Raw genomic sequence first — 13,160 nt, forward strand, 5'->3', positions numbered from 1 at the left:
AACCTTGTGAACAATCCAAACCGAGGAAAAAAAAAACCACAAGCAAACAAGCCACCAACACCCCCCCGCCCCCCCCCCGCCAACCGAAACTCCCACAAAACCAGAAAAGAAATATCAAGAAATAGTAGGTTAGAGTCATAAAACAAAATATATGGAGTCATAATCCACTTACACCCAAACTATAGCCTCAAAAAATTAAAGTGGATTTTAATTGGGAGTTAACTATCTGGGTAAAAGTCTGTTATGTACACAAAGCCCATTTTTGGTGTTTTTTTACAGGAACCTCCTTCCAGTGGAGACATCCTTGGCTGTTGAAAAAAGATGCTACAAGAGGAATCCATATCAGCTGTCAAAATGACTGTTTTGAGCAGGATAACAGTTAAGTCATTGGACATACTAGCTGAGACTCTGAGGAAGATTTTAGCTCCCATTAAACTGATTTGGTTCTAAGAGACTAAATGTCAGCAAGAGCTAAGCTTGTCCACAAGAGGAGATGTACTTCTATGTTACTACAGCATCTCAGCCAGTATGAAGAATCCATGTCCAAGGAGCCAGCATTTGCTTTGCTATGAGTCATTGCTTCCACACACAGAGGGATTTCCTCCAAACATTGCACTCCTCATGGTTCAGACCTTTCATTCACCATAGGTCTCTGCATCATAGGGTTGTTTCTGCATAACACAGCAGGATATAAAGGGGAATATAGTCAGAAAGTTATCGTGTACCTCATCCAAGAGCTAAACAACAAACCTGTGATTTCAGTCTATCACAGTTCCATAATCTCCCTTCATTTCACCATGAACAGTTCATATTGCCAAACAAGGCCAAACTTTTCAGCCTAGATGATGTAAATCAACCCCGGACATCATGGAGGAGAATACAGTTATACCAGTATAGCCTCAATTTAAGCAGTACACATCTGTTGGGTTTGGTATGGACTATTTACTTTTGAGCATAATCTGCAAATATCACTGCCACATTTCTTAAGATCTCTGCTCCAGGCCTGGTGTTGATTCGTGCACCAACTGGCTGCCTTTTGAAGCTGCTGGCAGTACGTTTCAAAGTCCAGATTAGTCACAGAACGGAAAGCATATCTCCCAACTGTTCACTTTAATGAATGCCATTCTTCTGGGACAATCTGTGATGACATTATAAACAGGAGCAGAACAGTTTATACGTGTCACCAAAACTCCAAATGGAGTAATCACAGCCTCCAGTTACTAGGTTAGCAAAAGGTCCTCACCTCCCTTACGACTCAAGTCCACAGTCTGCTGTTTGCTCATCTTTCTAAAGCCTTGGGTTGTGAGTTTGGTCAAATTTCTGCTTTAGTCATTCAGATTCTTTTGATTCTTTCATACAGGAGTTAATCAGATCCAGCAGACTGTTAGAGACATGCAAGGGTAAGATACAGACGTCTCTCTTTTTTGATGCCCAAAGCAGACTTCCAGAGCACAGGAAGAGAAAGGTACTTCAGCTTCAAAGAGCAATAAAATCTTCTTTGGATCACAAAATCATAAGGTGCCACCGTGTCATAAGTGAGGTTTTATGGGAAGGGCAACTTTTCCTTAAAAAATTGTACAATGAGTATTCTCCTGTCAATTTAGCCAAACTGCCTCATCAAGGAGTCAAATGACTGCTAGGCCAAATGAAGTGGCAGAAGCTCAGATTCCAGATGTGAGCAACACCAGCTGTTTGGGTGGCAGCAATGTCCTAGATCCACATGGCGACCTCTTGAAATCTCAGTAGCAGACAAGTGTTTGCCTGAGCAGCCAGATTCTTCACTCTAATCAGGTTGCAACTCCCAGGCAAGGCTGTGAGACACCACAATCAACAGTAGCCACAGCCAATTTACTTTCAAGTCCATTGTCTGAGGAGTAGTTTAGAAGTCTGGGGCAGGGAGGGCAAAGCACTGCACTGAGCCAGACACCTCCAAAGCAGAGCTGGAATCCAGATTCGTCCCATGCTTGGTAATTCCTACTGAGTGCTGACTAAGGGAAGAGGAGCACTTGCCCTTCTCTGCTTCATCTCCAGCATAAATCTGATTCTGTTGCTCTAGATTGTTGTGCTGAAGAGTAGTGTCAATGTTTTAAGCCCTGTAGACAGTGTTTGCATTATGCCCCAAATCTTTCTGTGAAATACTATTTTGAAGCACTCCAGAGAAAACTAATTTCTGCACTAGGCAGGATATGTATAACTTGTGACTCAAGTTTCCTTGGATCTGTATTCTGCACCTCACTTTCTGACAAATTGCTAGAATTTTAATGTTCCTTATTGCCTAGAAATCTCCAAATTAACATTCTCAAACCTCTTAATACAGATTAGCATAATTACAAAGATCCTGTTTAACTCACTGTCACATTAATAATTTAAAAAAAAATAAATCAAATAAAATGCACATGTTCTTTAATATCCTCAGAAAAAACCTCAAACCTGCTTTTACCATAGTTGCTGTTGGGAGCACTGAAAACAGTCTGAGACCTGGGAAAACCAGCTCAGTGGGAATCAGGGAACAGGCACTCAGCAGAACTCTAGCTGGTGTTCAGCAACCAGCATGGCCCCAGTCCTGTGAGGGCAGTTGTTTCCAGTGTCCTGGCTGAGATGTCCAGAAGGAGCCACCAAGACTACTTTGGTCAAAATGAACTGCAAGGCATCCACCTGTATAAAAGGGCTTTTGCTCACCAGCTTCTTTTGGCTGCCAGGCTAGAAAGGACTAATCCAAGCAGCTCTGTCAGCAGTGCTGAAGAAATTGAAGTGTCTGGAACAGATGAAGGATGAGCTCTCCCATCAAGAACATTTGTTTTGGGTCTGTGTGCACCAAGCTCAAAACATGTAGCAGAGTTGGTTTATTGTACCTGCCACAGGAGTAAGAGAAGCTCAAGAAGGACTATAGAGGCCTACGAATAGCACATCACTAGGAAATCAGACTGTTCTGGGACCTGGTGCCTGATGGAAACCTTTTCTAGCAGAGCTTAATTAAATGGGGGCTAAACCATGGAAATGCTGCTGGATTCCCAACAGTAGAACAACACCAGAAGAGCATCCATCAGCTCTGGCAGCAACTGTTTGCAATGCTTCTTCATTATAAGCTTTGACTTCTGGATTCCCTATGACTGATTCAAAGCAAGTTTGTTTGCAAGGCTGAATAAAGTCTTCTTCATAACTTTTGTTTTATAAGGGCTGAAAATAATACCCATTTCCCACTGAAGAAAACAGTAGGCATTTTCTCCCATACACATTCCCCCTTTCAGCTTGAAAACATTACCCCTTTTCCTGTAACTACATGTCCTTGTAAAAGGTCCCTCTTTAGCTTTCCTGTAGGCCCCCTTCAGGTACTGGAAGGTTGCTATAAGGGCTCCCAGAATCACCTAAAAACCTTAATTGTGACACTTTAAACAGTATCTAGATTTCATGTATGTGATAGAAGGCAGTGTAGAAAGACCTCAAGATGATGAGCTTAATTCACAGGATTTCTCATCACACCTGATGGCAGCCACTACCTCCTCTGACTAGAGCACACGAGGGATCAGGTTTCCTGGCTGCATATACTCGCCACTTGCACGTATGGCCTGTGACAGGCTGTGATATGTTGTCATGGGACAAAGGGGCCACAAATCCATCTGAAGGAGCTGTCAACATTTTAAACCACAAATGGGGAGCCAAAATGATTTATTACCGCAACCCATGAAACAAAACAATCTCTCGAGGTGAGTGTCTGGGCAGCCAGTAATAACTCTGAGTTTTTAAGAGACAGGCAAAGGAGGAAAAAGAAACAGAAGCAAAATAGATTTTCATCCTCAGCACAGCTTCTGCACTTGAACAACTACACATGGTGACTACACACAACAGCAGTGTGAACTGAGTTATGGAAGAAGTATTACATCCAAGTTTTCATTGACTATTGCCACCCAGCTCTTTTCTCCTTCTCTGGTACAAAGTCAAACCAAGATCAATATTGTAGTTAATAATCTCAACTGATCTTGCAAAATGTTTTTGTCCATAAACAACAATATTGGAAATAAATAAACAACCTTTGAGAAGTGCTGAGGGAAATAAAAAAGGATTAAACTGAAGCAATTACATACACTTTCTGTTAAGCTGACCAAAACCACACGTGGTGGCTTCTTATGTTCATTACTCCAGCAGACCTCAAAATATTACAATAATATTAGTTTGACAGGAAATACTTCAGGTAACTAAGTACATATTTAATCAGACTTTACTGCATTATTAAACACGCCCGTGCCTCATGACACACACGCGGGGCTGAGACAGGAAAGGCTGTGGGAGCACAGGATCCTGTGCTGCACATGTCAGAGCTGCCCTTCCTTGGGCAGCATCAACCAAGATACAGCCACACTGATGACAAGAAGTCCTATCTCCACTCCCTTTTCCAATGACCACGCATTCCCCCGTACCCTCATTCTGACAGCTAGCACAGATTAGTCTGGTCAGAGACCTGGCAGGAGAATAACTCAAAATAAAAATAAAAAAAATAATTAAAAAATGTCATCGGTTTCAAGAGGTCAGCACCGGAAAGGTGAGCAAAGCACAGAGAGGAACATCAGAAATCATCCAGGCAAAAAGAAAACAAAAAAAAACAGAACGAAAACTCGGTTGCATCTCCCAACTCATCACAGGACTCCAAGCCACCTCCTGCCTGCCCTCCAGGATCCCAGCAGCCTTTCAGGACCACGGGATGACTGACTCGCTGACTCACTGACTGACTGGTGACGAACATGAGCTATGCATGTACACTGGCAGCTTCGGGATGGGTGTGTGGCAGTCAATGGGATGGCAGAAGAGAGAAAGAGAGAGAAAGAGAGAGGGCAGAATTGTTCTTCTTCCTCTTACCGTATCCTTGGAGGACCTACGTCTCTTGAAGCTGGAGGCCAGGGTAGAGGTGATGGACCTAAAAGTGGCTTTCTTTTTAGGGTCAGGTTCTGCTCTACCACTTTTTCTATCCTAAAATGAATATGTATAAGTGATTAGATCTCTAGTGTGTTGTTGGAAACGCTAAATCTATTTGAATACTGCCCCGTGTCATGTCCTTCATTTAGGTGAGAAAGCTACTGGAGGTGTCCTGTCACTCCCAGTCCTCCAAGGGCCTTGGTGACCCACAGCTACAGCATGGCCACCACACAGCTATGGCTATGGGGCTGGCCTGGCATCTGGAGGGCTGGAGACCCCTCTGGGGAGGAGCCCTAAACTCCTGGGTGTCTGGTCCAGGCTGGCACAGCTGACCTGGCTTCCAGGGGATGCTCTGCCTGGCACCCTGCCCCTCGCTACCCTGCATGGACTGAGAGGTGAGATGCTGCACCTACACTATGAAACAAAAAAAAACTGGTCAGGACCTTTTCTGAGGCTGAATCCTAGTGCCACAAGAGAGAGAGAGGACTGCATTGAAAGAGAAGTCATTGTATGAGTATTCTGTGAAAAAAAAAAATGTATTCAAAAATTTAAATGATGCAGTTGTGCAAAGCCGAACGTGGTTGCTGTTGGTGGTGGTTGGTTGTTGTTGTTCTTTTTCCAAAGTAAAACAGATTAAAAAATAATAATAATAATAAAAAAAGGAAACTGGAAGAAAAAGTGAAGGGAAAAAAAAAAATCAAAGGAAAAGAAAGGGAGGAGGCGAAGCGTTAGTGCTAGGATGTCGTCGGGTCGGGATGAACTCAAAGAGAAACAGAACTGAAAAATGTAGCATTGGTGTGAGCGAGTCGGACCTGGTGAGCGCAGGCTGGGAGCCCCAGCCGCCACGGTGCGGGGGCAGCGGGCCCGGGGGGCCGGCCGCGCTCGGCGGGCGCCAACGATTCCTCCCCAATTGCTTTCGTGCCAATGAGTGTGACCTTGCCGACGGGGGACGGAGTGACCAGGTCTGGCTCTGCTACTGCACGGGGGTAACCAAAATGTATCCCGCTGGTGCGTAGAGCATGCTCGGGGATACATTTGCTCCTCCTTCTCAGTTCTCTCTTTTGCGGACATGCACAAACGGAAAGGAAAGCAAGATGAATGGAATGAAATGTCTTTATCTTCCATGGCATCTGAGGAAATAGCCATGGCAAAACTGTGATCCCAAAAAACATTATTTTTGTTTGTTTGTTTTAACAAATAAATCTTTCCACTTGCCTACCTTCTAGCAATGTACCAGATACTAGTGCTCTGACGTTTCCTCCTGTGGAAAAGTCTCACAATGTCAAACGGCTCTTTACCATGAGGCTGTTTTACCCCCACAGGGCAGCATGCTTTGCTCACAGTCCCACAGATTCTGCCCAAGGACCCAGTGCAGTATTTTCTAGAAGGTTGGCAAGTGAAAAATGGCAGTGCGACTAGTGTGCTCTGTCCCAGCAGCCTGAACCCCCTCGGTGCTGCTGCTTTTTTGGAAGCAAAGGAAAAAAATAATAAAAATTTAAAAAGTAAAAAAAAAAGGAAAAAGAAAAAAAAAAAAGAGTAGAGAATGGCTTTTCCGAGACTCTCATCAGTGAACTGAACCCAGCAAGCTCTCAAGATACAGCAGCCTGGCCTTGGGCCTCCCCTGGCTGCTCTTGGCTGGTGGCTCCTCCCCGGGCAGCCCCCCCCACCTGCCCCAGCCAGTGCTGCTCCCCCAGGGCCACCACTCCAGGCTCCTCTGGTATTCCCAAGCCTCCACTTCTCTTTGGTTCCCTGGCTCTGCTGCCAACGGCAGTGGCCTAAAGGATCTTCTGCTCTTTAAACAGCAGTTTGTTTCCCAGGGTAGAAAAGCAGCCCAGGCAATTCCAAGTGAGCCTCCAGCTGCCCTAAACTGGGGCTTGGGGGCAGGATGGTGCTCAGCCCCAAAACCAAGGGGCTAAGGGAAGTGTGAGGCTGGTGGCCCACAGATATGCCCATGGCTCAGGGTCACTGTCCAGTACCATGGGCCCTCCCGGTCTCCCCTGCCTGTGCAGCACAAGGGCTTTCAGGGATGGGAGAAGCTGGGGGGAGTGATGGCCCCACGGAAGGGGCCGGGGGAGCCTGGCCACTGGTGGGCACCTGCATGGCTGGGTCCCATGGGGGGAGATGTCCTTGTCTCCAAATGACAAGAGCACGCACCACCTATTTTTGGAGTTGGTATCTGGGTATGACAAGGGCCATCAAACCCTGGGCAGTGGGCAGGGTGGGGCAAACATCCTGGGAGAATTTCTCCAGCTGAGCACTGGACAGGGATGCTCAGCAGCAGGAGATCAGCCCTCCCGTCTGCTGGGGAGCGCGGCCGGAGCCGGGCAGAGCGTCTGCAAAGGGACCTGAGCTGGCACTGCCTGTTTGGTGAGGGCAAGACCTGACTCCAGCACGTGGTCCCCAGCAGAGCAAAGTCCCTGTCCCAAGCACTGCTTGGAGCATCTGGGCCAGGTCTCTGTCCCAGTTGGAGCCATGCACATCACCTCCTGGGAGAGATGGCACCGGCCAAGGACTCCCAGGGACAAGGTGGGACCCTCCCCTCCGGCTTCCTACATGCCCAGTAATGCCCAGCTGGAGTTCCTGGGGTGGGGGACAGAGGGCCCCATGCTAATCCACGGCTCTGCATTCACTGGGTGGGTGAAGGAATGGAAAACGCACCTGGTGGAGATGTGCTCTAAAAACGGTTTGTCCTACCTGCAGGTTTTTCCTCCACACATTAACGGCTGCAAACGCCAGCTGCATCTGCTTCCTCCGCGCGTCCTTATGCCTTTTGTAAGCTATTTCTATGAATATTAAAAATATCCCGGCAACAATACCTCCAGCCACCAGCATAAACACACCTGAAATAAGCAGGAAAGTTACTGAGGGCAATGGAAATTGCACCATGACACTTCATTTCCTCTGTATCACACTCAGCAACAGGGTCCAGTGCCAGCCCAGCACCCCCCCCAGCCCCCACCAACCCCCCGCAGTCCTGGAGGGGCTGGGGAGAGGAACCTGGCAGAGGAGGGCAGAGGCTGCAGGTTGGGCACCCACGGTGATGGGGGGTGGAATGTGGCTGAGAGATTCCATTGGTCAGGCTCAGGGAGCTGGGGGTGCACCAAGCACAGGGACAGACCCCGTCCCTTGGGACTGCAGGGCCATTTCCACCAGAAACCCATCCCTGGTGCTGCCCGTTTTGCCCACTGGGATGGAGAGCTGTGCACAGAGCTCACTGTGCTGCCCTCAGCTGGCTGCAACGCTCGGGGTTAATTTGTGAGCAGTGTCTGGAGGAGATGGAGCTCTGGACCCCCTCTCCCACTAGACCCCAGGGGGATGGGGGGTGGAATGTGGCTGAGAGATTCCATTGGTCAGGCTCAGGGAGCTGGGGGTGCACCAAGCACAGGGACAGACCCCGTCCCTTGGGACTGCAGGGCCATTTCCACCAGAAACCCATCCCTGGTGCTGCCCGTTTTGCCCACTGGGATGGAGAGCTGTGCACAGAGCTCACTGTGCTGCCCTCAGCTGGCTGCAACGCTCGGGGTTAATTTGTGAGCAGTGTCTGGAGGAGATGGAGCTCTGGACCCCCTCTCCCACTAGACCCCCCCTTATCCCACATCATGGTGCTGGTTGGGAGAAGGACCTGGCAGCACCGTGTGGCTGCAACAGGAGAGCCCATCTGGAGGAACTCACAGTCCTTGTGAAGGGGCAACCAAGAACCATCTGCTTCTCTCTCTCTGCCTTGGTGACAGCTCTGAGGTCACTGTCACACCCACAGTTTGGCCAGAGCAGAGGGTGGGGGGGTAATGTTCACAACAGGAAAGCCCCACCAAGGAGAAGCAAGGCCCTACCAGGGAAGGCGGGGGGAGCTTCCCAGAGCAGGTTCAGATGAGGTGGGGTTGGAGCCCAACACAGCCCTTGGAAAGCACAAACCCAGAAGAAGCAGAGCCCCAGAGAGAAGAATGTCTCGAGCGAAAGCAGGATACCCAGCCAAGAGGGAGAAAGAGGTTTGCAGAACAAACCTGCCATATTTTCAAAGGTGAGTGTTGCTGGGGCATTGCTACGGGAATCACACTCCTGATACCTCACCCAAGTCTTGTCCAAATCCTCCATGAAGCCGTTCTCATGGGACCTGAAAGCACAAGGAGACAGGACGTGGTAGTCACCAGGGTCCAGCCATGGGCAGGCAGGACACACACTCTGCACCTCCACCCCCTCCATCCTGGGACCCAGTGCTCCCCTGAGCCTGCAAACACACCAACCCATCGTGGGTGCACACGGGTGTGTGTGGGTGGCTTTTGGAGAGCATTTGGCCTGTCTGCAGAGGCTGTCTGTCCTACGCGGTTGTTTCCCCCCCTCCAGGGCTGCCTTTGAGATCAGGCAATTCTGGATCCCCGTCCTGCCTGGTGATACCTTCTAGGTCAGGGCAGGGGCAAATTTGCTGCCTGGCACCTGCCTGCTGCCCATGGTGGGGGCAAGGGCTCCCCAGCAACTTGGTGCCACAGTTTGGGAGGAACAAAACCATGTCCTTGCTGGGTCTGTTTCTGCCTGAGCCATCATAGAATCATAGAACCATTCAGGTTGGAAAAGCCCCCTGAGATCACCAAGTCCAACCATCGTCCCTACTCTACAAAGTTCTCCCCTAAACCATCTCCACCAACACCACGTCCAAACAACCTTTCAACACACCCAGGGATGGTGACCCCACCACCTCCCTGGGCAGCCTGTTCCAGGGTCTGACCACTCTTCCTGTGAAAATTGTTCCTAATGTCCAGTCTGACCCTGCCCTGGTGCAGCTTGAAGCCCTTCCCTCTTGTTCTGTCACTACCTGTGAGAAGAGACCAGCACCAACCTACGATGACCTTTCAGGTAGTTGTAGAGACTGATGAGGTCTCCCCTCAGCCTCCTCTTCCTCAGACTAAACATTCCCAGTTCCTTCAAGCCTTCTTTGTTGTCCTCCTCTGTCCTCGCTCCAGCACCTCGATATCTCAAGGTGGGCACAGAGCCCACGTCCCATCACAGGTTCCCCTGGTCCTTGCTCCCTCTTGTTACTGGCACATCCCACCACCTTCCTGGGCAACCTGTAGCCCTGGGCTTCCCCATTGTCTCTCACGTCTCCCACTGCCTCTCCAAGATTCTGACATTGTTGTCCCAAATCCCATCTGTCCCACTGACATCAATCCACAAAGTAAGATGACCCCACAGGCAGGGTTCCATGGCTCTCTGTTAACCTGGGTCCTGCCAGTGTTTTCTACATCATGCCCATCCTCTCTCTCAGGCCTTCCATCTCTGTATCCTGGGCAGGACCCTGCTGTCTCCCAGCCCTGTCTCTCCATAAAATTAATCTCCCATCTCCCCTTCCCTCTGCTTGCTGCTTCCCAGCTGGCTGTTACTCCATCACCATGTTCTTCTGCCTGCCACAAGTGTCCCAACTAATACAAGGAACCACCTTTTTGCCCATGAGTGGCACCACATGCTGCCAGCCAGCACTGGTGACAAAATGTAGTTGGACTCAACAGGGGTCCAGATGTGTCTTTGCTGCACAGGAAAAGCCAGAGTTGGAAGAAAACCCCCTGGAAGATCCAGCAGTGCAATGCTGTCAGCCAGGCTGGGCTTGCAGGGAGAAGTGGGGACATGGCAGCACCCCAGAACTCCTGCCTGCTGTTGTCCCTGCACCCTGCTCATGGGACATGGGGCTGGGTGGTCTCTGCTCTCTGCCAGCTCTGCCCAGGCTCCCACAGCCAAGCACAGCTCCTGCTCCTACCCTGCTCCTGATCCTGTGCTGCTCCTGCTCCTGTGCTGCTCCTGCTCCTGCCCTGCTCCACTCTGCCTTCCCACCAGCTCCCTGTTGCTTTCCAGCCCTGTGGGCCAGAACTGGGGCTGTGGGTGCCCATCCTGGTCCCTCAGGCACATCCCTTTCATCAGGAGTGACAGGGCAGCTTCTGGAGGCCCAGTCCCCACAGAGGGTTTGGTGGGTGGGGTGGCAGTGCCTGGCACTTGTGAGCTAACACATGCAGCACTTGGGGCAAGCCCCAGGCCCAGGGCTGGGTACAGACTTGAGGATGGCCAGAGAGACGTTCTGCTTCCATGGGCTGTCCTTGCGCATCCCGATCCCGAAGCCAGAGCGGAAGAAAAGCTCCCCCGTTGTCACCAGGTCACATTTCTGGGAGGCTTCAAACTCCAGCACTGCCGAGTCCCAGATGAAGGCGTGGAGCTTGCTGGACACCAAGAGAGGACAGACAGGTAAGACTGGGCAGCCCAGCTTGTCTGCAGCCACCGTGGGGGCAGTGAGGGTGCTCCCAGCCTTAATTTAAGTGCTGATGAGCATCACCCTCTTCCCAGGAGGGTCTTTCTGTGAGCTGCTGGGAGGTAAAAGGCTTGGCAAAATTTTGAAGGAGTGCGAGGTGTTCACATGGCATTTGAAGCCACCCAGCCTTGCTCAGAAGCAAGCACAGAGGCCAGGAAGGGAGACCAGGGCTCTGCCTGTGCCCACGCAGCCCTTGTGCTCTCCATCAACAGGCTGGGAAGATCCCACCCAGCATCAAGCAGGCAGGTCCCACCAAGCCACGCTCCCCCCAGGTTTGCATCAGCCCTGCCTGCTCCACCAAACTGCACTGAACAGCCCTGAATCAACCCCAGCACGGCCCGGGGAGGTGCTGGCCCCACTCACTTGTCCCTCACTGCCTGGATGGCTTCGGCCGCGCTCTCGTAGTTGTGCTTCTCCATGTGCCGGTACATGGTGCTCAGCTCCACCTGCCGTCTGAAGTAGATGTCCACTGAGCTCTGCTTCACCGTGGCATAGATGAACTTATCCGAGGGGTTGCGCAGCTGCAAGGCAAGAGGAGGGCTCCTATTTATTTTGTTCTTCATCAACCAACCTGGCTCACCCCAAAGCTGTGTTTCCTAAATTCCCATCACCTTTGGGGACCTGTTTCCCAGAGATGTCCTCAGTAGAGCTGAAGATGCAATGGGGCAGTGGATGCCACAGGGCAGTGGATGCTCTGGGACCATGGTAGTGGGACAGGCAGTGCTGTAGGATGGGGCCCTGGCACCAAGGGTGCAGGAGGCCTGTGGGTGCCATGGGGCTGGCAATGCTGTGGGCAGAGGACAGAGCAGGATGTGGGGCACTGTGGATTGGCCCTGCTGTGGGGTACATTCCTGCATGGCCGGGCTGATAAGCTGTGGCTGTGTCATTGCCAGGGCAGGAAATGGGTCTGAGGCACTCTGGTATCTGCTGAGAGTATTGACTGCACCACAGGGACAATTTCATTAGCTTTAACTCATTTATAATGAATCGTTTCCTCGATGGTTTGCTCAGGCTCTCCAGGTCCTGGCAGGCAGTCTAGCTGGGTATGTGCTATTTCTGGAGAAGTTTTTTTCTTGCTGATCCTTCCCCATATCTGTCCCTTCCCATCCAGCTCAGGGACTCAGACTCACCAGCAACAGCCCCAGACAGAGCCACCTGGGGCTTGACCCAGCCCCACAGCCCTGGTAAAGCAGGGCTCTGGGTACCGCCAGCCACATTATCTGTGGCAGGAGATACCCACAGGAGGTAACTCCTGCACCTCTGTCCAGGGGGGCCAAGGGAAGGGGAAAAGGAGCAAGGGGTCATTACCCGGGGGTCATTGATGCCCGTAATTCTCTCCTCAGGCCTGTCCAACACCAGGAAGGCTGCCAGGTTGGCAGTGTATGAAGCCACAATGATCATGGCAAAGCCAGCCCACACCATGCCAAGAATACGGGCAGAGAAACTCCGGGGAGCACCTGGAAGGAGAGAAACAAGATCAGATTGGCATGACAAGGGCTTGAGCTGGTCGGCAGAGCCATGTCCATCCCACGAGACCAAAGGCAGGTGCAGATGTACAGGGTCTATCTGCTCTGCCCACAGCTGTGTCAAGAGCTCTGCTGTGCCCAAACCAAGGAGAACCCAGCTCCTTTCAGAGCATCATGTATCTCCCCCTGAGGGGGTGGGTAACTCTGGGCAGGAGGCACAGCACAGAAAGGACCTGTTTCCCATCTCTGGTGGTGAGGGGTGGCAGGATGGTCTGCACAAGTGTGCTATCATCACCATCATGGGATCTCCTGGCAGCCTGATCCAGGGCTGGCTCAGGGGAGGAGGTGACCCCAGGACATCAGCCCTCACACTAAGGGAAGCAGCAGAAGAGGACATGGGCTTCTCCCCCCTCGATGTCTCCCCCAGCTCAGTGCCAGGGCTACAGGGCAGAGCAGTCTCCTCACGTGCTGTGACCCACCTTCTCCAATGCCAGAGTTCA

General features: G+C 51.0%; 1 protein-coding gene across 1 annotated transcript in view; it reads right to left on the minus strand.

The window, feature by feature from the left end:
* GRIN1 (glutamate receptor, ionotropic, N-methyl D-aspartate 1) overlaps positions 1-13,160 on the minus strand; it is a 69,750-nt gene that overhangs the window by 7,496 nt on the left and 49,094 nt on the right. The window contains exons 15-21 of the mRNA XM_009994327.1: positions 13,140-13,160; positions 12,503-12,651; positions 11,558-11,715; positions 10,944-11,105; positions 8,910-9,019; positions 7,603-7,748; positions 4,852-4,962 (exon numbers count right to left, since the gene is read on the minus strand). The exon at positions 13,140-13,160 is cut by the window's right edge and continues 8 nt beyond it. Coding sequence (XP_009992629.1) covers positions 4,852-4,962; positions 7,603-7,748; positions 8,910-9,019; positions 10,944-11,105; positions 11,558-11,715; positions 12,503-12,651; positions 13,140-13,160 — 857 coding nt within the window. The remainder of the gene's footprint in view (positions 1-4,851; positions 4,963-7,602; positions 7,749-8,909; positions 9,020-10,943; positions 11,106-11,557; positions 11,716-12,502; positions 12,652-13,139) is intronic.

Source organism: Chaetura pelagica, unplaced genomic scaffold, assembly GCF_000747805.2.
Source record: "Chaetura pelagica isolate M959 unplaced genomic scaffold, ChaPel_1.0 scaffold132, whole genome shotgun sequence".
NCBI lineage: Eukaryota > Metazoa > Chordata > Aves > Apodiformes > Apodidae > Chaetura > Chaetura pelagica.